This window comes from Carassius gibelio, chromosome B18 (assembly GCF_023724105.1).
Source record: "Carassius gibelio isolate Cgi1373 ecotype wild population from Czech Republic chromosome B18, carGib1.2-hapl.c, whole genome shotgun sequence".
In the NCBI taxonomy this organism is placed as follows: Eukaryota; Metazoa; Chordata; class Actinopteri; order Cypriniformes; family Cyprinidae; genus Carassius; species Carassius gibelio.
In genome coordinates this window covers 13,534,883-13,562,643 of record NC_068413.1, presented here as the reverse complement: position 1 = coordinate 13,562,643, position 27,761 = coordinate 13,534,883, and the positions used below count along the sequence as shown (strand labels likewise).

Genomic DNA, 27,761 nt, shown 5'->3' with positions numbered 1-27,761 from the left:
CAAATTCCCTTTAAAATCTTAAATGATTCCCTTTGAGCTAAATTGACCTGTTTCCCTTACATTATTATGGTGGAGAATGTGCGGGCAGTTTAATCTAAATTGTGAGCATAAACAATACAATGTACAAATAAGGACATTTAAAAAAGATAATTAAAGCAGCACAATGCACATGGCAGTTAGAGTGCAAACCAGTGAAATAAACAAATAGTACAGATATAATGATTGTAGTGCAGATAGTTATTCGGTCTGATTAAAGTGACAAAAAGCTCAGAGAGCAGTTCTTTATTTAAACTGTCAGAAGAGGTAGTTGAGTGAGGTCAGTTCGATGCTCAATGAGTTAGTGAGCAGACCAATGCTGCGTAAAGTGATTGGGTCAGGTCACAGTGTGTTAGGGGGAGTGTAAGGACCTGGGGATGTGGTGGCTGGTGGGGGTGGGGTCGTCTGAGTGTCAGAGTTCAGTGGGGCATGGGGCAAAAAGGGGAGGGGAGGCAAGGTCAGGAGGGACTTCAACTTCCTGACAGCCTGATGAATAAAGCTGTCCTTCAGTCTGCTGGTCCTGGGATGGAGAATCCTCAGTCTCCTCCCTCATGGCAGCAGACTAAAGAAGCTTTGTGTCAGGTGGGTGGGATCACTTGCAATGCAGTGGGCTTTGCAGGTGAGATGGGTTCCATAGATGTCCTGGAGGGAGGGGAGAGACACCAATGATCTTATCAGCTGCACTCACTATGTGGTGAAGGGTCTAGCAGGAGGTCACGTTGCATTCGCAATACCAAACAGTGATACAGCTTGTCAGAATACTCTTGATGGTGCCTCTGTAGAAGGTGCACATGATGGGGGCCAGGGTCCTGGCTCTTCTCAGTTTGCGGAGGAAGTAGAGAAGTTGCTGTGCTTTCTTGGCCAGTGCTGCAGTGTTGTCAGTCCAGGAGAGGTCCTCTGTAATGTGCAAATCCAGGAACTTGGTTTTTCTTACTCTCTCCAAAGTCACACTTTTGATGGTCAGAGGAGCATACTGAGTGCGCACTCCCCTGAAGTCAACAACAATTTCCTTCATCTCTGAAGTTTGTCTCATCTCTGTTGCTAATGAGACCCACCACAGTCATGTCATCCGCAAACTTAATGAAGAGGTTGGAGATGTGTGATGATGTGCAGTCATGGGTATGCTATGAGTAAAGAGAAGGGGGCTAAGCACACATCCTTGGGAGGCCCCAGTGTTCAGTGTGATGGTGCTGGATGTGTTGCTGCCGACCCGTACTGCCTGAGGTCTTCAAGTCAAAAAGTCCAACAGCTAGTTGCACAGCAAATTGTTAAGCCCCAGCTGGACCAGTTTTTGAGTGAGCTGTTGAGGGATGATTCTGTTGAATGCTGAACTGAAGTTTATGAACAGCATTATGACGTATGAGTCTTTTTTCTCTAGATGTGTAAGTGCTGAGGGAATTGCAGGGGCGATGGTGTCATCAGTCGAACGCTTGGACGATATGCAAACTGGTAGGGGTCCAGGGAGGTGGGCAGGACAGACTTGATGTGAGTAGCCGTTCAAAGCACTTCATGAGAATAGGAGTAAGTGCAACTGGATGGTAGTTATTGAAGCAGGATGGAGACAGCTTTTTTCGGAACTGGAATGATGGTGATAGCTTTGAAGCATGTGGGGACAACAGCCTGACTTAGCAAAATGTTGTAAATGTTGTAAATGACATCTTTAAGTTCCACTGCACAGTCTCTCAGTACATGCCCAGGAATGTTGTCAGGACCCAGAGCTTTTTGCTGCTGAGGGATCTCCTCATGCTGTCTCGGGACAGCATCATCACCTGTTTGCTGGGAGGATGTGGAGTCTTCTGTGCAGTGGTGCTGTTTTGTTGCTCAAAGCGAGCAAAGAAGGCATTCAGCTCATTCAGAAGGGTGATGGTGCTGTCACAGATCCGCGGTGGGGGCTTGTAGTCCATAATAGTCTGTATCCCCTGCCACAGGCTCTGAGTGTCTCTGCTGTCACTGATTCGATGGGCTATCCTCCTGGAGTACTGTCTCTTAGCCTCTCTGATGCTGTGGGATAGATTGGCCTGAGCTGTCTTCAGGTCCACCTCATCTCCAGCTCTAAAGGCAGCATTCCGAGCCTTCAGGAGTCTGTAGACCTCCCCTGTCATTCACAGCTTCTGGTTGGCCTGGACTTTGATGATCTCTGTGACTGTTACAACATCAAAACACTTGGTGATTTAGGAAGTGACAGTCTCTGAGTACACTTGGAGGTCTGTGGTTTTATTGTATGTGGCAGCCTGTTTAAACATATTCCAGTCAGTGGTGGTAAAACAGTCTATGAGTACCTCTGACAACCCTTCCAGCCACACTTGTATCTGTTTATGAACTCGTTTGGCAACTTTAACGAATGGTCGGTATGCAGACATTAGCATGACAGAAGCCACATTTCCACTATTGAGCTTAAACCGGGCGTGCTAGTGCGTGCCAGGGCCAGTCGCGTTTCCACTGTCACTTCTGGGGCTTGATCGTGCCTCGTCGGGGCTTCCTCGGGGCCAACGGGCAGGTTTTTTTGGCCCGACGAAAACCTTGGGCCAAAGCGGGCCAGCTGGGGCTGGAGGAGTGGTTATGAACAAAGGCGGAGTTTCTCCTCGTCTGAAGAGCATCAGCGCTGCAGCCAGTGTTTGGAATAACTTGGTCCGATGTGGATTATGATCACCATACAAGGCAGAAATATTTAGAAGCGATGTAAAGACTATACACACTAAACATTAACATTACCACATTAAACATGGTAAATACAACCACTTGGAGAAATCAGATGTCAGCTTCTTATTCTCTATCACAATTGTGTATTTATTTAGTAACGTATTTTATCTGTCGTCTCGTCTCGAGAGTTCAGCTCCACGTAGCATATGTCATCAAAATATAATAATGATTTTTGTTTGGGAGCTTTTATAAAAAAGCTAACAGCAACAACACCAGCATTAAAAACTTTTTTAAATAATTTGATCTCAAAACTCACTTTCAGTCAGCATTGTGTGTTTGGAATAATTTGATCTGATGTGGATTATAATCACCATAAAAGACACAAATATTTATAAGCGATGCAAAAGACTTTGCACGCTAGGCATTAACATTAGCACAGTAAAATTGTAAATGTGACCATTTAAAGAAATCAGACATCAGCTTCTTATTCTCTATCACAATCGTGTATTTATTTAGTTTGTATTATCTGTCATAAGTCTCGTCTCGAGAGTTTAGCTCCATGTAGCCTATCATAAAAATATAATAATGTTTTTTTGTTCAGGAGCATTTATAAAAATAGAAATATTATCAATCGTTCTAAATGTGACGTATATAGGCTACTGCGGCTACAAATAAACAGAAACAGACTCGACTGAATAAGCAGGCTATTTTCATAAACGTTAAAAATAAATGAATAAAATGGAAATAAATGTATTTCTGTGTGATAAATTTTGAGTCCTGATAAATTAATTCATTATGATCAATGTATCACTTCTTCTATAATAAAACTTTGATGCTTTTGAGTTTGAATATTTAACAAAGCATGCAAACAAACAGACGCTTTTATCCTGTTCGGTTTGTGAACGCGCTAGTTCCAGTGACTTATTTCTTAGTTTTCTGATAACTTCTGTTTGTTGGTGAAATTATGAGGTTGCGTGACGTTGTTCCTGAGAGGTGTGTAAAGGTCGGGTTTTAGTGACGCGCAGAGGAGCTTCTGGTCTTTGTGCTACTGGCCCGAGGCTATTACCCCCACCTGGCCCAGTTTTAAGCACTGGCTTCCATTGCCCTGACAGTAGAAATGTGGCTAGTGATGTGGTCTGAGGCTCCGAGGTGGGGTAGAGGTAGGGCCTTGTAAGCTCCTTTCTGGGTGGTGTAAACAAAGTCCACAGTGTTGTTTCCCTGTGTTGGAAAGTCTATGTGTTGGTGTATTTTTGGTAGCACACTCTTTAAGTCTGCATGGTTGAAATCCCCAGCTAAAATGAGAAAAGCATTAGCGTGGGCTGTCTGCTACTCACTGATGTGCTGGTACAGTTCATTTCGTGCCTTGCTCCTGTTGCTGTTGTTGGAACTGGGAGGGATGTAGCAGTATGGCTGTATATTCCCTCAGTAGAATGGCCAGCACATAATAATCATCAACTCCACAGGGGAGAGCAGTGTTTGCAAACCACAACATAATCATAGCACGACAATGTTGGGGATGGCTGGCTCGTGTGGGTTAGCCATTAGCCGAGCCCGCATACCTCCACATTTACCCCTCTTCTGCTTCCTCTCAAGCAGCTTGTGGTGTCTCCGCTGAGGGCAAGATGCAGTAGTGGGGGTCGGTGATGGTGTAGGCCTCCAGAGCAGACTGAGATCCGGCAGTTCTTCAGCATGAGTGGTGTTTAACTCTAAAAATGTGGTTCTGCTGACATCAAGCAGAAACTCATGACTGTATAGATTTATGTTCCACATTAGAAAGTAAGTCACACACGTTTGGAATTACATAAGGGTGATTAAATGATGACAGAATTTTACATTTTTAGTTGAACTATCCCTTTCAAAATTCAGACTGAGATCAGTTCTTTCAGATGGAAAAACTACAAATCATACAAAGTCATACAAACACATTAGACTAACAATGTTTTGCTCAAATATAGACGAAACAATAAATAAATAAACATTGGAGGGATACTGACCCACTCGTCTTTGCAGAATCATTTTAATTCAGCTACATTGGAGGGTTTTCGAGCATGAATGGACTGTTTAAGGTCATGCCACAGCATCTCAATCGGATTTAAGTCTGGACTTTGATTTGGCCACTCCAAAAATGTAATTTAGTTTTTATTGAGCCATTCAGAGGTTGACTTGCTGTTGTGTTTGGGATCATTGTTCTCCTGGATAACACAAGAGCACTTGAGCTTGAGGCCACAAACTGACAACCAGACATTCTTCTTCAGGATTTTCTGATACAGTGCAGAATTCATGGTTCCATCAACTATGGCAAGTCATCCAGGTCCTGAAGCTGCAAAGCAGCCCCAGACAATCACTCTACCACCACCATGTTTGACTGTTGGTATGATGTTCTTTTTATGGAATGCTGTGTTAGTTTTAATGGGACATACACCTTCCAAAAAGTTACACTTTTGTGGCATAAGGCCACAAAATATTTGCCCAAAAGTATTGGGGATAATCTTTTTTTTTTTTTTTTTTTTTGGCAAACGTGAGACAAGCCTTTGTGTTGTGCCTGGGAACTCTCCCATGGATGCCGTTTATGCCCAGTCCCTTTCTTATTGTTGAATCATGAACACGGACCTTAATTGAGGCAAGTGAGGCCTGCTAATTTTGGTAATTCTGGACTCCTGGGAAGGTTCACCACTGTTCCAAGTTTTCTCTATTTGTGGATAATGGCTCTAACAGTGGTTTGTTGGAGTCCCAACACCTTAGAAATGGCTTTATAACCCTTTCCAGACTGATACATGTCAACTTTTTTGTTTCTCATCTGTTCTTGAATTTCTTTAGAATGCGGCATGATGTGTTGCTCTGAAGCATGCTTGATTTTGTCAGACAGATTCTATTAAAGTGATTTCTTCATTCAACAGGTCTGGCAGTAATTGGCCTGGGGTTGGCTAGTAAAATTTAACTCAGCTATTTAAATTAAAAGTTGTTACAGTTCTTTCATGATTTAACAGGAGGGGGGAATTAAATTTTCACTTAGGGCCAGGTAGGTTAGGACAGCTTTTTCCCTTATACAATTTAAAGGATGATTTTTATCATTTAAAAATTGCATTTTGTATTTACTTGCATTATATTTGTGTTACATTAAAATAGTTTGATGATCTGAATCTTTTAAGTGTGAAATATATATAAAAAAAACAACTAGTACAAAACTTGGGAGTATCCTCAAAGGTGCAAGCATTAAATTATGTATCAAATATGCTCTATGGCCAGGCCAGTGGAGAAAGAAAAGGGTCTTACCTGCAGGTTCCCCTTTATGCTGTCCAGCTCTTTTGATGTTTTGGAGAGTTGTCGTAAAATTCCTGTCCTCTCTGTGAAAACCTCCTTCAGCTTCTTTTCCAGCCCCTCATAGCTACAGGAAGAGTAAAGAAATAGGAAGATGACTTCTTTAAATCTATGGCATGCCTGGCAAATTCATTCTGCATGGCAGGTTACAGCAGCCTGAAGGATCTGAAGCTATTGTAAGTGGATGATGCACTCAAGGAAAACATCCAATAGTTCATCATCAAAATTCTGAAAAAGAACTTGTGACCTGGACTCAAAGTCATTTCAGGCTCAATTTCAGGATTTCATCAAGTTAAAGGCAGCAGACAGAGAAAAAATATAAACATATTTCATATTTTAAAAGCTCTCCAATATATAACTACATAAGTTTAAAAGTGAAGTGTTTTTAATTATAATTGAAAAAAAATCTATATATATATATATCAAGAGATATATATATATACTGCATGTGTGTGTTTGTGTGTATCTTTGCTGAATTAAAGTATCAAAAAAGTTCTTTAAAAAATAGAACAGTAATAAATTCAATTAAATATGATACAGGGTTGTGCAACAGGGTCATGCTAACCAGACAAACCTGTAAATCAAACTATTATCCCACTGTAAATATTGTGTGATAATATCTGCTAAGCTACAAAACATCCACCCTCCCCTCCATAAATACACACATATACATATTTATACCGTACTTCGCTGTCAGAATATTGACACCTGCTAAGCCAAAAAGACAGACATAGCTGTGCATAGACAATATATATATATATATATATATATATATATATATATATATATATATATATATATATATATATATATATATATATATAAAGTTAAATAAATATAATGTGCCATGATTTCTTTTGTCATCGTCCCAAATACAAATCATAAATAAGTTATATAGAGTACAGTCAGATGCTTTCAACAAAGGGCTCTTTGCCAATGAATCCTGTGCTGCTCACAGCTGAACCTTTATGCTTTATGTCAGGGAAACTAAAGCACAGTCATATGATCTCCATGATGAGAAAGCAAAACCTGCTAAATAAATAAATCACGCTGGAGAACATCATGCCTATAAAACTCCCACAGTGTGATGTCTGTGGAACTGATCAAGGGTGCGGGCTGGAAGAGACAGATAGAGAAAAAATAATAATAATTCTCTCGCTACTTGACATGATTATTATTCAGTGTAGTTGGGCTCAGACCTATGAGAGTCTGGCTTAAACAAGGGGTCAAGGTACGCCTGGTTAATGTGACCCAGCCCCTGCTGGTAAATGCTGTAACTACACAATCTGGCAGCAAGAAGAATATTTTTCTTCATTTATGCCTATTCAACCTTCATTCATGCCTATTGTATTCTGATAAATTGAAAAAATAAAAATAAAAACAAGCAACATATATTTTGCTAATAGGCATGCACAATTCAATACTGTCAGGATTATAGACCTGTTTTGTTATGTTTTGCCCTGGTTTTTGTTCCTATTTGTGCTTATTTGATCATGTTCCTGTCCTCGTTTAGTTTGATTATGTTCCATTGATGTCACCTGTGTTCCCCTGATTGTTCCCCTGATTGCCCTGTGTTTAAAAGTCCTAGACTGTTCAGTTTGCTTGTCAGGTCTACTCATACTCTATGCATGTTGGTTTCCTTGATTAAAGACAGTTCTCATTTGCTCGTACCTCTTGCACACTTCAGTGTGACGGGACAAATACATTTTTGAGTAATTTTATTTGGATTATTCACTGGTATTAGTCAATATGCACATTAACCTTGTTTTTACATCTAACACCCACTGAATCTTAAATAAATAGCTGTGAATGATACTGAAAATATAAATTTCTAAATGCTGTGATGCAAACATTTGTAAGGAGAAGTAGAATTTAGCATACTTTTAAAAACAGTTCCTGTAACAGAAACTGAATGCAATGTTTTCAGACACATTTACTGCAATTAATTCAACTGTATTATAGTTTAAATTTATATTAAAATGCAATTAACTGAACTACAGAGTGCTTTCTTTGCCTCAATAAAGCAAGAGTTCAGTACATCTTTATATGTATTTTCTTTACTTCGGTTGTCTTTAAAATCTAGTTCAAGTTAACTTCCAAATATACTGACAAGCATTTATGGTAAACTAAAATATACTTTAATGCAATTTATTTTAAAAACGTCTATGTCAAATATTTAAATATATTGTAATTACACATTTATAATAATGGATTTGCAATTTAGCACATTTAAAATATATAAACTTTACATGTAATATTGAATTACACATTACAGTTAAAAATACTATAAGTTAAAATTTATTCCTATGTTAGCCACCACATGAATAGCATGACAAAAGGTTATTAAAACAATAATTTAAAGTTTACTTTAAATTAGAACTTTTAATTTGACATTATTACAAAGTGCACTTTTGCTGTACTGTACTTCAGTGTGCTAAAAAACGTTCATGAAAGCCTGTTACTAGCAATTAAAAACTGATTTTAGTTTTGTAGTGTTATTATTTTCATCTATTCAGACAAAATAGTATAGAATTTCAGTATTGTTCATTTATCATTTATCATTTATTCATTTATGCCACACCACGACAATAGTAATCTACTTATCAGTATAAGCCAGAACTTTGAAATCAGTACAGCCAATTCACTTTAGCAAAGTACACATGACATTAAGAGTTCAGATGATTCTATAAACAAAGAGGACAGTTTTAAAATCACACACTTCCTGCGTCAGCCAAGCAGCTGCCATTAAATGACCGGGAATGCTACCAGATGACTTTCTCCAGATATTATCAACCTCCTTTGGCTGAAGATACAAACAGCTTCATCACCACAATGGTACAGATAACCAGAGTCTGTTCTCCACAAATGAGGAATAAATTGGTCATTACTGTCACGGGTTGATAATTATGCCGTGACCTCTTTTGACACAGCTGTTTTGGCAGGCTCTCATTCGAGAGAGACCACAGAAAGTGTTCTAATGAGAATCAGCCTGTAAGACAAACAGGCTTATAATCGCATGCTGCACTCTACGGCTCCTCGATGCCAGTGATCGCATAATTCTGATTAGAGCCACACCATGTGACAGCTGACGATAAACTACAATCCTTCTTGAAGAAAAGGTGGTTAGCTGTAAGGACCTGCCAGAAACAATCTGCACACATGAGTGGTGATGCTGTCTGAAAGACTGATTGTTCGGGATGAAGGGAGCTTTGAATAACGGCACAAGACAGGCAGAGAAACAACCACACGCGCACACAGCCTCATTAGACAGAACCTCCCTACCCACCCAGTACGTCTCTGTGCTTGACTTTGAGTTATATGAAACTGATCTTCTTCCGTAATGAAGAAGTGCTGAGACCCGGTCATTAAAGTGAAAAGTGCTGAGTTTCACAAGTCGGGCACAAGAGCCGCTGCTACAGCTCAGTATAGATGTATAGGCATCCACTGCTGAAGTAAAGAACACATGGAGTGTGACTGGGCTTTAGCCAACAAGGCAAGACCCATCGCTCCACATCCTCCATTAGCCACTGACGGACTGAACGTTTCCTGTAAAGCTAAAGGCTTTACAGTGCAATTTTATGGGCTTTCAGAATGACATAATCCAATAAAGAAATTGTAGCACCCTGAATATCAGAGGAACTGTATGGACGGACAGATAGATAGATAGAGGGGAAGTTTTTACTAATTCATTCTCAATTGTATTTATAACCTCTGGACTGCCTTTATAAATAGTTGCGCTCAAACAGAGACAAATGCATCCTGCAGCTGCTGAGCATTATGACCAAACATCTGCCACTAAACAGGCTGTGTTTAGGCTGTTAGGCAGTGTGGGATTTAATGTTCTCTATATATTTTCTGCATGCTTTGAGATTTTTGGTTATGTCAATTGTGCATTAAATATGAATGAGAACAAAGAGAGATGAAAAGGAAAGCACTAAAAGAAAAATAGCTGGGGAAAGCAACATTACTTCTTTTAAAGAGCTGCAGTGCTGTGTGCAGGGACATCACTGTCTTTTGTCTGCATACTGCTTTGTTTTATATCAAGTCCTCATGAGCTGTCATTCTCTGATACAGAGAAATGTGACAGCATGGAATTGACAGCTGGATAATGTGACCAGAGACTAAAACTGTAAAGGTACTGTACAAGAATGATGGAAATAAAAATTGCAGTGCAACTGACAATATAAATTCCACACCTTCTAGCCTATTCATATGCATAAAACCTTTCCACGGTAGCAGAATGCAAATAAATATGCAACAGCTCGCACAAATGCATGCACAATGAATTCAATGCCACTGTGAGGAAATACACATAAACGAGCCTGTAGTGCATTTTTCCACGCTTAGCACAGACACAATAAAGTTTATTGATCAGGATAATGGTGTAAAAAGCAACTCACATGTGAAGCACAATAACTACAGTACATTTTAAATGAGTGTGGTGTGTACGCTTAGACTGCACTGAAAGAGAAGCAACATTTCAGAAAGCTTTGAAATACAAGGTTTCCTGAAATCATTTATGCATGTAAAGATAAAATTACTGCACTTTTCTTTTTAAAGAATACTGTGCAAATATGATCTTTTTCAATGAAACATAGACTAAAGGGGGCATGAAATTTCCGATTAATGTTTTCATGTTGTTTCTCATTCCGTGTGTAGTTGCAATGAAATGCTCATCTATAATTCTACTGCATTTCTGAGCCTGCTAACATCTGAAAACAACCTGCGGCCAGTGCACTTTTTTTGCGAGTACCTTTTTTGTTTCTGCTTCTGTATTCAGATCACCGTCGCTCTGCTTTGCTTTGCTGAAATTGGCTTGAGTTGTGCTTCAGAGTTGACTCATAATTGCCCGATATCTCATTAATAATTTGTCCCAAGCGTAATCTTGAAATTGAAATATAATCCATAATGCATTATTGAGCATTTCATTCAGGCATGGAGACGTGACTAGATAGGTACAAGCCATAGCCTACCTGTCCTATTAAATCCAGTTTAAAATAACAAATTAATCGAGGTATTTCTGGAAGCTAAAGGGGTTGTTTGCCAAAGATATGTTTTGACTCCGTTTCCAACTCTAGGCATGTGATATGATTCTTTCTAGCTCCTCACTTGTCTGGTGGGATGTTAAGCTGTTTAATAATGCCCAGCTGGAGGTGTCTAGAGCCCCCAGTATTACAGTCAGATGGGTAGTGTTGTCACAGGATCTGGAGGATTTTTTTAGGCCAATTTAATACCTGGAATACATTTTGTGCCTCTCTGCACACTGCTAAATATTAGGCAGAATACATGCAGTGAGCCACTAAGCTAGTGTGTCCTATAATGCAATAAATGATGTCCTTGACAAGCACTCTATGACTATATTTTACATTGTCTAATACTGTTATTTTTGTTTGCCTCACAGAATTAGAGTGGACATATAGAGAGTGTGATGGCACAGTGTACCTCAACTAGATTGGAAAGGGTGTAATTAAAACACAAATATCTCATTGAAAATACAGACAGAATCAAATATCGCCCTTCATTGTTGTACACAAAAACAGTCATTTAAATTGTCAGTTTGTATACAATTAAGCAAAGTCACATGAGTGCTGTAGCTCTGAATGTAGTTAACAGTTCAGTAGACAATAAGTTAACATTAGATAGCTTACACAACATTGCCTGTTACTTTGTTTTTGCTCTACCAAGTCAACTAAGTGTACATTCAATGGCTTACTAATAAAGATGGTCCCTGCAACCAAATATGCCTTCTTCCTTACTATATATAAAATAGACTTAAACACTAACTGAACGGAGTGGTAAGGTCTAATTCATAGTATTAAAAAATAAAGGTGAAAAGAACAAGTACTTGCTATTTCTGTCAAGATTCTGAAGTGTTCTAATCCGATGAACACTTAAAGCGATACTCCACCCCAAAATGAAAATGTTGTCCTTAATCACTTATAGGGTTGGGAATCGTTGAAGATTTTATGGTTCCAGTTCTGGCTCCACCTGTTCCAGTTCTGATTCTGGTTCCATTAAAATCATTAAACAACTTTTTTTTTTATAGCGGTAAGGAAAATTGCACAATACTCAAATACTCAAAACTCGATACTGTTTATTACTTACTGTCAACTTAATTTGAAGGTTGGCAAATTTCAAATGTCAAATTTCAACATATATTACATTATACAAATTTTCAACATATATTACAGTATACAAATTTTCAGGTTTTTAATGGATTCCGGTTCCATTTAAATTATGTTGTTTTTTTTTTGTTGTTTTTTTTACTATTTTACCATCATTGGTGTAGCATTGCTGGAAGGTAGTAAGTAATGTTGAGTAATGCTAGTCCATCAATCAGCATGTGCTTCAAAGATTATGTTTTTTACACTATCGATGACATTTTGCTTTTCAAGCAGGAATAAGCTGGTTGGCCAAATAGTCTTTGTGTTGGCCATATAGTCTTTGTGAGCTAGACACTTTTCATTTCCCTAAATGAATGAACTATAAACTGTTATACTTATTGTATACACACTCTCCATAAAGCCCTTATTTTACAAATAATAATGCTGTCAGGAGATGGTGTGATGCAATAAGTGGTTTCCACAGTTTTTAAAATTTTACATGCATGAAAATAAATATTTTCTATTTATTTTTCTTTATCATTCTTGAACTGACCTGTACACTTATTAGTAATCTAACCCTCATACTAACATAACAATAGCAGTCTATTTAGTGGTCCAAGTCAGTATGCACATATTCTGCATGACCATATTCTATTTCTCTAATCTTACTAAATTCTTAAACTTAACAATTACCTTACTAACTATTAATAACCAGCAAATTAGGTAAAAGTCAGGCTGATGCCGAATAGCTGTTTTTAATTGTTCATCAGCTGGGTAAATTGTAAAATGATTCAAATGATATAATTCCTCTGTGTTGTTATTGTTGTAGCTGGTTTGCTATTCTCATTGAATTTTTTTTTTTTTTTTTTTATATATATTTATTGTTTTGATAATCATTCTCGGTGTGGACAAGCTATTAAGCAAATTAGTTTATATTCACATTAAGCAAAACATTAGCTTTAGTTAAAAGTAGCTTTTATGCTACCAGTAATATCGGTTAGTAACAATATTTCGTTTTATCACAGACCTTTTTATCCATGCAGAATTTTTGTGTTTTGCCTGTATTAACAGATTCTATATATTCTTTTCAGGATCACAATTAGCTTTGAGCAATGAGCTTTTGTAAATACAAGCTTTAAATAATCTGATGCTTTGAAACAAGCCATTTTATTGGAAGGGAAAGAAAGGGAAAAAGGCCCTGAAATACTAGGTTCACAACTCAAAGGTGTTTGTAGCAGTGATCAATCAGCAAAAAGAAAAAAAGAATGAGTGATGCTTGGAAATCGTCCAGCCCCATGCTGAGCCAAGAACAGTTCAGCATGCAATGCTGCAATTTCATCCCACAAATCACAGCTCAATATGCCATACTGACCAGACTTGACAGATTGCTCCACTAATATTATGAAGGAAAAAGTCACAAGAGGTACACAAATCACACCTTGTGCTATTTGACTTCTTCGTAAATCTGCATTTAGATTTAATTTAAATTAACTTATAGTATGATTGCTCTCCTCTATATATAATATCTCATATTTTCTAACTCTTGAAGCATCGCCAATCACAATACTAAACTGACTAAAATCGGCATCTTGTTGGGCAAGAGCAACTATCCCTGGTTAATTCACTGGGTACGCATTTTAATTATGTCGCATGGATTACCAATATGGTGAGAAGAGTCTTGGTTTCATTCCAAAGGGCATGTGAAACATTAAAAATCAATCTCTTTCCATTACCCACAGATACCTGTATTGACTGGCTCACAGTGTCTACGCATTCTCACATATGAGAAAAGACAGCAATCTGACAGAGCCTGCAAAGACAAAAGAATGACCTTATGGGTTTAATGTGAGGAAGGGTAAAGTGTCGCTGTGGGATGGTTCAGGGCCTCTGCGCTCCAAAGGCAATTTTCCAAAGCTCAGGACACACGTGTACACACTTTCTCCAGCGAAGCGTTTAGGAGCGCTGCCTTGGTTCAGTGATCCTTCTAGGAAATTTAATTTGATTTTCATTTTTGCCGTATTGTGTTATTAAAGAAGAGGAAAAAACATTTAACTATCAGGCGAGTGAGGCAACAAAGGAACCTGTACGTAACTGAATCTGCTCCTCAAATGTCAAGTGTTTTTACTATAGAAAACTGGTAGAGAAAGTAACAGGAGGTCAAAAAGAAAAAAAGATTAACACCATAACACTCCCTACACTAAAGTGTTACTTTTCTTACTAACCACAAACATTTGAACAGTAGTCTTGTTGTTTTTGTTTTTTTAACTTGAGAGGAAACTCAAGTACTAGGATAAAATATTCAAAACAAGCCCAAATTATTATATTTTTCTCTCTCTTCTGGCACACTAGGGACTGAAAGAACAATATTAAAATCATTTCATAACCATAAGAGCCGATGTTACCCAGACTAGACTTTTATTATTTATTATTATTCCGTCAGATCCATAATTGTATTTCAAAGATACACAGTATCAAGTAGCATTCAATCCTTTTACATCAATTTGGATTAAATGAAAATGATAAGGTGTTCTCAGACTGCAAGCCCACATGAATGCGAGCAGTAAAAATTATTCACCACAGTCCATAATGAAGTGTTTTGTGTCTCCTCGTGTCGCGTGGCGCCTCATTACCGCGCTGCTGCCCAAGATAAGCACTAAATACAGTACGAAGCACTGGGCTCAAATCTGAAAACTGCTTATTGTGTCATTTCCTTAAAGGGATAATTCACTCCAAAATATTAATTATATCATTAATTACTCACCCTTGTGTTGTTCCCAATCTTCTTTCATCTTAGGAACACAATTTAAGATATTTTTGATAAAATCTGAGGCCTCTCTAACCCTCCCATAGACAGCAAGGTAAGTACCACGGTCAAGGCACAGAAAAGTACCAAGATGATCGACAAAGTAGTCCATGTGACATCAGTGGTTTAACTGTAATGTTATGAAGCTACAGTATGAGAATACTTTCTTGTGCAAAACACATTCCACATTCTCATCTCTACTGCCTCACTTGTGGATACACATTCACGAAAGTACCATGACGCAAGCGTGTGACAGCGCTGGCGCTGACCCAGATATGACGTGATGATGTTGAACACATATGCTGTGCCTTGTGCCTTGTGTTCAATGCCATCACGTTGGATCTGGGTCAGGTCAACTTTAAGGTACTTTTCTGTGCCTTGAACGTGGTAGTTACCTTGCTGTCTATGTGAGGGTCAGAGAGGCCTCAGATTTAATAAAAAATATCTTAAATTGTGTTTTGAAGATAAAAGAAGGTCTTACGGGTTTGGAACAACATGAGGGTGAGTAATTAATGATGAACTATGCCTTTAATCAGACCTCTTGAGCGGACGGTTAAAAATGATGTTAAATGACAGAATAAGATCTAAAGCTTTGCTGGTTGGGATAATGCATCTTGATTACGTGTTAGATAATATGAGCAATTATTTGAACTTGTGGGAATGGGATTTTTTAATACTTTGTTTGTTTATTGTTCTGTAGTAGGTAGAAGGAGCCAGACTTAATAAGCATGCCAATCTTCACCACCCATAGGGAATTAGACTCAGGTGCAATGTTTTCTCACAAGGCTTTAATTCAGAGCACAAACAGGGAATTAAACATCCCTGCTTAGCACCTATGTGTTTACGGAAGTGCCAGTACTGACTATTTATCCTCAGTATAGCCGACTCAAAGTGTTTGTATATCGCTGCGGGCTTGCACCTGGTTCCTTTGTGAGGAAAAATTATTAACCCTGGTCGCCTGCATTATGAATTGTCATGCCAATTTCACAATGTATGCATGCCAAGAGGAGTGAGAAACCTCACAAGTCCTGTTACGGTCAAACGGCAGTTGTCTCCTCCGGTATACAGACCGTCAAAGGTCTCCCAGCAACACTGACCACTCATCCATCTTAGTGGAGCACTTGCTGCATGGGCTGCACTCCTCCATGCTATAAGCTGCCAACTGCTGCATTTGCCAATGTTTGCTAAATGAAATGATTCCAAGTGTTGATGCCGACCAATGATGTCACTGTTTAACAGTCCTTGCTCAACCTCGACTGATCCATCTGCATCAGTGTCTCTACACATTTATTTAAAAGAGAGAGATAGAGACATTATTGTAAGCAAAGGTTTTTATACTCTGATAATCTTGCATCATTTAGCAAAAATTAATTACCGAAAATTAAGGAAAATAGTTCCTTCTTCTAATGTAACTTGACTAAATCATTGGATTAAAGTTTAATTTGCCTTAAATTATTTGTCTTAAAGACTGTCAATTGATGAAAAGCAGAAACCAAATAGTTCAATTAAGTTTTTGGTTTAAGAAGTGAAGGATGCATTAATTTGATGATTTCAAATAAGCACTGCTATTTTGAACGGTCTAATCAAAGAAACTTTAAAGGTTATTAAGGTGTGCAACTGTTTTAAACTTTTACAATAAGAAGTGTCAGCATATTAGAATGACATATGAAGGATCGCGTGACACTGACCACTTGAGTCAGAGTATTTTAAAATGTATTAAAATAGGCATAGAAATCAGATTATTTAAATTGTAAAAATATTTCAAAATATGACTAAAATATATTGTATTTTTCATCACAAAATTGTATCCTTGGTGAGCATAAGAGACTTATTTTAAAAACATTAACAAAGCAAACTGGTTCCTTGTTTTTAAATTAACAAGTGGTCAACAAACTAACAAACTGATTTTTTAAATCTTTACAAAACCTTTCCCAGAACTGGCTTAATAGCAACATCCCCCTTGCGAACATTTAATTAGCAAAATGGGGTTGTCTCTACAATTACAAGGGTGAATGTTATTTTCTTGTTTTATTTGTTGTCTAGCTAGCTAGTAAACTCTCTTATTTAAATACAGTGTGAGATATGCCATATGCTAATCGTGACATTACATTGTTTACCAGTGTTTACTTCTGTACGCCATTTACCCTCATATTTTTTGCTTCCAAGTTCTAAACCCAGTAACAGGAAGAAGATCCATGATAATCTTTAAGGATCAAGTGAAACAAGAACAATTGATCTAGAGTAGGATTGTGACCTGATGTTTTTTGTTCTCTCTCTCTCCCTTATCCTCTACAGCCATGTCCCAGCTGAAATGCCTGACAGTGACTCTAAGTGATCCTCAGACTTTTAAAGGCTGATATTTGTGGAGGCATCACCACTAAAGCTAGTGTCAGGACTGGGGGAATGTTGGAGGAAGGGGTAATGGTTTCACTAATCTTGTATGTGCTAGACATCCCATTAAAGTTGTAGGGACAAGATGTCAAGGGAACAATCAGTGACCACTTAGAGCCACACAAAGCAGGTGTCAGGGTCTTTCACATGTAGAAATGAGAATATCTCTTCAGGTTATCCACTGGCGTCTACGAAAAAGCTGTGTGGTCAGATTGGGTGTCAACTACAGGCAAAGGCTTGACATTTGGAAGTGTGACAGATAGGCAATACTCTTCTGTAGGCAGAATTACATTTGTCATTTGGTATATGTCAATGTGCTGCCCTGATACTGACGGGGTTAGTCCTATTAAGAGGCTATTTGGAAACGGGATTCAGAGTGCCGTCGCTTTTGATGCATAATTTGTTCAGAAACTGATCAAACTCGAAAGTCATTTTGACCACTCATGAAATCCAAAACTTTTGAGAGGCGTTTTAAATGATGCTCTACTCAGCCCAGTCAATGAGTCTGTCTGAATGTAACCTCAATTATCTGTCCACTCGATTTTAAAATGGTCTTTGTGTTAAACTGGCAATACCTGGGTGCCACCGATAAGAATTCACAGTCACCTGATGGCTGTTTATTAGGGCTTTTGGGTTAATTCACACTCAGGCTGTCATACTGATACACACCAGGTGGGTGGGTGTGTGTGTGTGTGTGTGTGTGTAAGGTCACCTATTCACATGTCTGGCTGAAACCAATCAAAACCTGGCAGGAATGACATTCATTGTGCTCGATTTCAGTGTGTGAACAAAGTGGTGCTTCACATTTACAAGCAGCAATCGATACGCTTTGAGCTTTCACAAAATCACATGCTCAGCATATTCACAAGGACTGCTTACATTAAATAATAATAAAGAAATGATCATGTGTTTTAATGTAATCAGATATTCTCTTTTAAGCTGAGCCTGTGGCCTGTTTTAATCCTGCATTTCAAATGTGGAAGAGATAAAGGAGTTATTATTTACAGGGTGGAAAGCTATTGGTATTTGCCTAGAGGGCACTTACTTTCGAAGAATTTGTTTACCATGAACAGAGATGTTGTGCTCAAGGACAGTAATTAAAACATTTCACAACCCCCTTAAGACAGTATAGAACATCCCACAGAGCAAGCAAGCAGTAAATATATAGCCAAAAGAAAGAAAGGTTTCAAAGCATTATCGCTATTTTATTTTATTTTATTTTATGTCACTTCTTTTTAATTAAATGATTTAAATAATAATAATAATAATAATAATAATAATAATAATAATAATAATAATAATAATAATAATAATAATAAAATAAAAATCATAATGAATCTAAATAGCTTTACTCATTCATTCAAACTGAAATGGTTTTGAAGTTCAACTGATTCAATGATTCAGTAATACATTCACGATGGTTTATTAATCTGTTTATCACAAAATCTTCATATTACTTAAAAAGACTTAGAATATTGTCATATGGACCAATTTCATTTTACTTTATGGTGCTGTTTTGCTAAGCCACAGTCTTCATTGTATTTCACTGTAAAACAAAAACAAAACAACAACAACAAAAAAAGTGGTCAGGATATTCTTTAGACGTTCACATTTTTATGGAATTATATTTGCTTAAGAAAAAATATGCGTGCCACTTAGTGACGTCTGTACTTGAAGGTCAGAGAGCACCTGTCCATCAAAAGCTCACTATCCAATCAGAGTAGATCACTGTTAAGCCCGCCCCCACGAGAGGCTTGTGTCAAAACACCAAACGAAAAACTACGAAGCGTAAGCGAAAATCTGTGGCAATGCATTCAGAATCCATTATTAGCGAAAACAAATCTTTGAAAAACATTAACAAAGAATGAAGGATATTTGAAGAGCCTGTTGAATTTGTGCGACTGAGTTATTTTTTTTTTTTCATTTTCATTGTGTTTTTCTTCTTTTGTAAAGGTGTTTCTGAAAAAGTTACGTTCAGTTTTGTAAAGTTACATACTTTTTTTTTTTTTTGAAGCAAATATAATTCCATAAATTTTGTGTTTCACAAATGAAAGAAAGCCAAACAAATTTGGAACAGCAAATTTGGGTGAGTAAATAATGATAGAATTTACATTACTGAGTGTACTATCCCTTTAAGTGCAGGGTAATTAGATTGGCTTGTGGTTCTAATACTTGAGATGCAAAAATCCACCAAACTCCAAACTTAAATACAAACTCTTCAGCTAGAGGCCGCTAGCTTTAAACAGCTCCATAAGTAAGGAGGCTGCTTCAGTGCATGGTGAGTTAAAACTAGCTCTTATTGCATTGGACAGGGACTGGTGTAAAGTCATGCTAGCTTAGGTGCTAGAGTGGTGCATTTGTCTCTCTGCATTAGATTCAGTTGAGTTCTTCGATTTGGAGCACACTGACACACGATGACAGTGTGAAGGTCAAGCATCTCACTAGCTTGAAATCATAGTTCAGACTTATATTGTATATATAAATACTGTATATATATATATATATATATATATATATATATATATATATATATATATATATATATATATTTATATACTGTTATTATTTTGTTGCAAGTCTGTCTTGGATGGTATCTTAGTTCCTGCAAACTTAAAACCAAATTCCAATAATGTCCAAGAGTGAACATATATTCATATTTCTTTTCTGTAACATCTGAAATCATATTGTCTTCCACATCTTAACAGTGGTGAAAATTATATTTAAAGCATTTTAGATTAAAATGTTCTTTCTAAGGCTAATTTTAATATTATATTATATATAATATTATATTTACTATAAGCTTTTTATATCCTACAAACTTTCCATATCTGCATAATTTGACAAAATTACACATTGGTTTGAATTCTGTTTCCTAGAGAAATTTACCTTTTTTAACCCAAATAAACTCAGCACTGGCATCCTCAAATATTAATGTTTACATACTAAATTTTGAAATGGTTTATGTTTATTTCACTCACTGTTTAGATTTTCTTTGTTTTTAAAACAACAGATCTGTTAGTTTTAATAAAAATCTATCCCTGCACAAATGCCTGAAGCTTAAGAAACAACCTTCAGTCCACGAAATAACAAATCACCAGTGATTTAGATTAAGATTAAAGATGTCATTTAGAAGACTGCAAATTAAGAATGATGCGAATATGCAAATGTCACTAAGGACTAAACAAAGAGCTGAAAACATCAGCTACACTCCCACACACAAAACAACTCAAATGAACCAGAAGAATTCATTCTATAGTAATGCAATGGTCTTAACAGAAGTGCTCCTTGTAAGATACAAATAGAAAATATTAAAATAGTGTGTTATTTTAAATGATAAATGTTATTAATTGAAAAAACGTATTTTCATCTAATATTTATATTTTATTATTAGTTTTATTTAAATCACCAGAAATTATTTTAATAGTTTTAGTAAACAATTAAACTTTTTTTGCCAGTTTAATCTGGCAATATTCCTCAAGGTGAGCTTATTTATGAATGCAAATTCCTCTCTATACAGTACCTTAAATGTTCTTCAATGTATTATGGGACAAATTGACCAGCAACAGTCTGACACTCCTAACAGCATAATACCATATTTTCCCTTGTACATGTGAGTATAGGAAGACATTTTGGTTGATCTGCATGAGGTCATTTTACAGCTCTGTCTTTTATTGTTTTATTTGTAAAGCACTTATTACTATTAAATATTTAAGTTTAAACATCCAATTAAGCTTTTGGGCTTTAAGTGGGACTCGCTATCATGTTCCTAACATCCTAAACTTTATTTGAGAAAAAAAAAAGTATTTGTTTGTTTTCTTTTTTTATCTTGTGTGGTTACAAATTTAGCGTGAGCTTTAAACCGTCCATTACCTGCTGCTGTATATTTGCAACCACTCCTTAGATTTTTATCTGTGAGTTACTGAGTATACTTTAAATATTAACATAAAAGATCCAGCAAAGCATACTTTGTTGACAGGATACCGTGTTTTAGTCATGGAGCAGTAAGCAAGAAAGGTATGATAGAATTTTTGGCTTGTTAGCAAATACTCAAACTGCATTTGATTTGTTATTAACTAATGTCACACAATTTATGCACCGGACACATGTCCCAGTCTTTATCTAAGCAACATATATGCTTGTATGAACAAAAATTCATAATTCTTGCCTGGTTACTGTGAATGTGCATATTCAAACCACTGCTAGCAATTGCAAAAATAGCGGCATGACAGATGGACAGGTGGAATCTGACACTTTTACTTTATTGTTAAATTGTATAATTTTGTATTTATTTATTATTATTTTTATTTTTATTTTATTTATTTTTTTTGGGGGGGGGGGTGTAATTAGTTAACTAGAGAAGCTATCTATTCTTTAAATTATGTTTTCCTTGTCCTTGTAGTTCAAATACTGAACCCTGACTTTTTTTAGAGAAGCAAAGGACTCATTCTTTGAGAAAGTGTAAGTTTGCTTACTGTTTGTTCAAGTAATCATTCACCTAGAAATCATTTACTCAACCTTATGTCGTCTCAAACTTGTAGGACTTTCTCCTGGGAGACAAAATAAAGATATTGTTGTGGACAAATTTATGTGTGTTTTGACCATACAATGGAAGACCAGTGGGAACCAAACATTCAAGCTCCAAAAAAATAATAATAAAATAAAATAAGGTATGATTAATCACCAGTAATTTTTTCTGGTATCAAAATATCAGACCAAGGGACCACAAATTGAAAGACTGTAATTGAAAAATGTACAGTGAAAATTGTTTTCACACAAATACACTGAATCACTTCAGAAAGCTGGCTAAACCATGCAATTGATTACCTTTATCCTCCATTTACTATAAGTCTGTTTCTATTTGAAAGTTTGATTCCCATTTTCTTTTGCATTTTAAGGACAAACAGACATCTTATCTCCATTAAATATAGTATACAGGTGAGTAAATTATGAGAAAATTATCTTTTTTGATTTTGCTTTTTGATTCTGTAGAATCTGCCACTCTTTCTGATCTTGAGAATATGGGTAACCTGCCTGTGACTCCTTGCTTGATCCTTCTTGGTAATTATATCATTTTAGATGCAGTTCTGTATGTCTGCATTTTGCTTCACTAAAACAAAGCTCATGCTCCAGACTGACACCAGTTTCTATTATCAGGAAAAGATCCACCTTAACGTGCCTCATACTAGAATTCACTTATTATAATTGCAGCATGTATGACCTATGCAGTGTATTCCCTTAATTACAGACTAGTTTTTGGTTAGAAGTTTTTCAATTATACACTGGAAAATGTTTCCAGTGAAAGTGAAAACTTTTCTCTTCTTACTTTTCAGATACTGGAATAAATCCAGAAAAGAGGATCAAAGCTGAATGGAGATAAAAGGTGTCTAAAATAATTGGGGAAAAAACTGCAGAAGACCCAAGATGATGAGGAAGACCTTCAGTCCAGAATTATATTATACTTAACTTAACCTTATGCTGTCTCAAACCAGCAGGACTTTCTCTTGGAGGACAAATTAATATATTGTCATAAAGAAATGTTTGCCCATACAGTGGAAGAAAATAGGGGCCAAATTTGAGCTCCAAAAGCAACATAAAGGTATGATTACTCAAGGGCATAATAAGCTATATAGACCAAAATAATTTTTTTAACCAGACTGTAAACATGTTTTGTTTTTTTTGTTTTTTTCTGCTGTAAAGTTGGGCATTTAACATGGGAAGTCAATGGGATTGACTCCCATTTGCAGCCAGCCTCTAGTTGCCTGTCGATGAACTACAGTTTAAGTCACTTCCTTGTTGGCTTCACGAGAGTGAGCGGGAGGTTGCCACATGCATTCGAATAGTACAAGATTGGTTTCAGGCCAATAAATACTGGCCTGGATATAAACAGATATGTGCCAATGCAATGTAAATAGGCAGATCAGATTTTCTCAGCCATTGCGTTCTGTACGTCATTAAAATTGATGGGGTTCTATTACCAAGTTCGAGAGTAGCACGATCATATAATCATCCAATCTGGCACAGGTGCATCTTGTTAGGCTAACCATCTTAGCTAGCACAACAAGTATATATATATATATATATATATATATATATATATATATATATATATATATATCAAGCCTTCCTACCTCCTGTCCTACGACAGTTTTTCGGCATCCCTCCTACACCCCAACTCCTCACTTCTAATCTGTTTTATCTGAAATTAGGGATAGGGGGAGTTCTTTGGGTTCGGGCTATGCTCTGGGTCCGGACCCCTACCCCAGGACAGCACACCAAAATATACTTCAAATATACTTGCTATCAGATTAGATGTAAGGGTGAACTCGTGAATGACAATTTGGGACTTTTCCATTGTTTAATGATGTCATATGTGTTTTTTTTTTAGCTACAGGCAAAATAAGTGTAAAATGCTCCAAGTAGTAATTAAACATTTAAAATGATCTTTATTTGTACATTTTCTGAGAGGATTACATTTTCTTTGCTCGCTTCCCATGCTGACTGTCACCCGAACTGCGTGCATATTACGGCATGCGATCCAGATAAATACACACATATACAGAATTACAGTATTTCAGTATTCACGCAAACATAATATGTCCTGTGTTAAACTGTTGGGAAAATATTAAATCTGTGCATTACAGTATAGGATGTCTCTCTCATTAATGTTAATCTAACAATAAAATAAAAAAGGAAATCACTCTCTGCACTTCATTGAACTGCTTTTGTAGTCGTAATAATCAATTTATTTGTAATGAACACAGTGTGCATTTAGCTAAATTTAAACAGATTATAATCGTACTTTGGATATAATAAAATAAAGCCGTTATGACACCTTCTCTGTGTGACAACTAGCCCTCGTCTCCATTTACTAAGGTTACATAGAGCAAACCATTAGTATATGTGACCCTGGACCACAAAACCAGTCTTAAGTGTAAATTGAGATTGAGAAAGCTGAATAAATTAGCTTTCCATTTAAGTTTGGTTTATTAGGATCGGACAACATTTGGCCGAGATACAACTACTTTGTTTTTGTTTTTAATCTGGAATCTGAAAAAGTCATCCAAATGAATTCTTAGCAATGCATATTACTAATAAAAAATTACGGTTGGATATATTTACAGTAGGAAATTTACAAAATATCTTCATGGAACATGATATTTACTTAATATCCCAATAATTTTTCGCATAAAAAAAACAAAATCGATAATTTTGACCCATACTGTGTGTTTTTTTTTTTTTTTGGCTAATGTTAAAAATATACCCCAGCGACTTAAGACCAGGTCCAGGGTCCAGGGTCAAATATAGTACAGCTACAGTGCCTTATGGAAGCATAAGAGCTCTGACGCATATCCATTGTGCTCATGCAGAAAACATACATTCAGTGGTTTTTCTCAACAATTAATGCACAATATTACATACCCAAACTGAAAAGGATTACACAGGACGGAGCATACAGTTGGTTGATTCATACAAAACAACCAGCAAACCATTGTGTGAAATGTATCGTGGTGTGGCATTTTGCCCTGGGGAGCAAACACTGCATCACATCCCATTAGGATCTAAACATGAAATACAAGTAAGGTCACACCTGTCAAGGCTCCCTGCTGTGAACAGGACCCCACAGCATGAAGAAACATGTTCTAAAGACTGCGAGTTCTCAGGACACTGAATGACAGGGGTTCAGACCTTATCTGGGCATCAGGACGGCTCTGCATTCAGAATCCCAACACCACCGGTCCTCAGCTTAGCTCATTATGCAAAACACAGCACGGCGTGAGGGCCACATGCTGGTGACTAAACCCACATTGACGATGCACTTCATGTTTTGGAACATCTGTTTTAAGCTGACTCTGTCTGCAGTTCTGCACAGAGGACAGACGTGGGGTAGAAAAATCTCTGGTGACATTGAATTACCCCTTCCTGGCTGCTTTGTTTACATCTCTCCACAACACAGGTAGGCCATTATACTTTCTGGAGATGAGAAATATTGCAAAAATCGCACTCTAAGTCTTGGGGTTTTAATAAACATCACCTTATATAATATTGCTAAACTAATAATGGACCTGAGATCCTGTGTGCATCTATATTTTACTATAGTTAAGGGAATCACATATACACTACATTAAATCCACTCCAACATGGTTGAATTTTGGTTGTTCAGAGATAACATCCTTAAAAAAATATCTAAATATATATAATGAAATATTGTCCAAGTAATCTAATTTGTAAAGTAATGGCCTAAATGATAAGAAACAAACTAGACAGACTTTCATTGGCTGTGAGAAAACGTATCATTTCGGTATTGCATGTCTATTTCATTATAATTCAGAAGACTTGCTCGGCACACTCGAAAGTAATTGAGGCGATATCTTAAAACTCTAACGTTAGCAGCTTTTTCTAAGATGTTTTTAAAAAGTGATGATTTGTTCATGCATGAATATGGAGGATTTTCTCGCTTCATGCTCTTGCATCAACAAACTGAGAGTATGCCTATTTAAATTTTTGCCTAAATTTCTCCCATATATGCTAATGAATTGCAATGAATATTCCCAGGTTTTTATTTCATCAGATATGATTCTTCTGACCTGTTTTCAGAAGTAAAGACTGACACTATGAGTTAATATTGATTTATCATTGGCCCTCTGTGGATGTTTCCACTGTGACAGGGACCTGAGATGAATTAGCATGGTGTGTTTAACATGTACCTCCATGTGACCTGTGAAAAAGCAGCAACATTAATAAAATAATCTTGTTTAAAAAAAGTAAAATAAAAGCCCAATATATTGGAAATACTGGTCAAACCAACCGTCAAAGTCCATCTACTCAATAGGTTTTGCATGAGGGCCCAGCTGAACTTTTATGACCTCACTTGTGAGTTGTGTTTGCCCCATCAGTAATGCCTGTCCCCCTCAGTGCTTTCCCATCTCAGATGGCCCATCATCCACGCCACGATCAATCCCTCAAAGTGATTTGCCATTAACCTTGCCACTGTGATGGACTTCTGTGGCCAGTGGCTGTAGTCCAGCAATTTTTTCCGGTTTGGAGTTTAATAGGAAAAGAATGAATGGAATCCCTGTTGTAATCTTTAACAGTAGGGGGAACATTTGTACGATCCACTGGCACTACAATGGTTGAATTACTTGACAGGGTACACTTTGCTGAAAGCCACAATTTAAACCCTTTGGAATAGGAATGTCAATCCCAGTTTCCCCAAGAGGTAGGCAGCTAATTTTCCTCTCAGAACAATTATATAAGTCAATTATGTGAATACTATGCTCTGTTGGGTTCACTTATAGCATTACAAAATTGACAGACAAATAAAAAAAAAAATAATAATTAAGGAAACTGTACTTTTACATCACAAAGTATCATATAAGGTGTAAAATTGACTATATTTATGGAAACTTGTATAAAAGATCATATATTGAAGGATATAGCTAAAATAGAAATTATCCCATCCAAAAAAAAAAAAAGTTTGTCACACTTTATGTTAAGGTCCAATTCTCACTATTAACTAACCATTAACTATGACTTCTGCCTCAATTAACTCCTAATTTGTTGCTTATTAATAGTTTATAAGGTAGTTGTTAAGTTTAGGGTATTGGGTAGGATTATGGATGCCATGCATCATATGTACTTTATAAGAACTAATAAACAGCCAATATGTAAATTATTGGCATGCTAATAAGCAACTAGTGATTAGTGAGAATTAGAGAAGTGTTACTTAAGTTTTATATTACACTCATACAGAAACGCACCATAAGTAGTATCTTTTTCACTTCTCATGTAACAGGGCAAGGACCCAAAAAAAAAAAAAACACTTTCAGAGTTACTTTCAGAGTTTACTCTTGTTGTTTTGTCCAAGAAATTGCTTTGCAGCAAGTATATAAGTATACTGCCTAAACTCTAAAATTGCATCCTAGGAAGACGGATATCGAGTCCAGGTTTTCAGCCTTATCACAAACAACTTGTTTACTCTGTATAAATCACAGAATTTGTTCAAGGTCTGACTAGTTAAAAGTTATTTTCTAGGACTTAAGTGTGCCAATTCGCTTGACTGCACTGATGTGTTTTCGCCAGTGTCCACAATTTGACACGTTATATCGTCCAAATGAATTAACTTTAATTTGCACTCTGCCAACATCACATTTAAATTGTGCTTTAAAGTTAGGCCTCTGTGGGATATAGCAGTGTGAAGCGTGTAACTAATGTTCCATGAACAGCACGTCGTTTGAGCTTCCTTTGCAATACAACTTCCTCTGGTTATTTAAATCCATCAGTGAGTCCTTAGCTGTCATGTAGGTCATGAAAGAGCAGAATGTCTCTTCTATCACCTGCCAAGCCAACTAGATAGAGCCAAATGTTTCTGATCAAACCAGAATATTTCATCTCTAAACATTTCAGAAAGGAGGTTTGGGTTTCGCATGTACACCTCGCTTTTTTTTGTAAATTTTTTTGTAAATTTGTAA

General features: G+C 36.7%; 1 protein-coding gene across 1 annotated transcript in view; it reads right to left on the bottom strand.

Annotated features, from left to right (window-relative positions):
• The window catches only part of LOC127977831 (leucine zipper protein 2), a 123,807-nt gene that overhangs the window by 47,972 nt on the left and 48,074 nt on the right, over positions 1 to 27,761 (bottom strand). Inside the window, exon 2 of the mRNA XM_052582986.1 lies at positions 5,950 to 6,061. Coding sequence (XP_052438946.1) covers positions 5,950 to 6,061 — 112 coding nt within the window. The remainder of the gene's footprint in view (positions 1 to 5,949; positions 6,062 to 27,761) is intronic.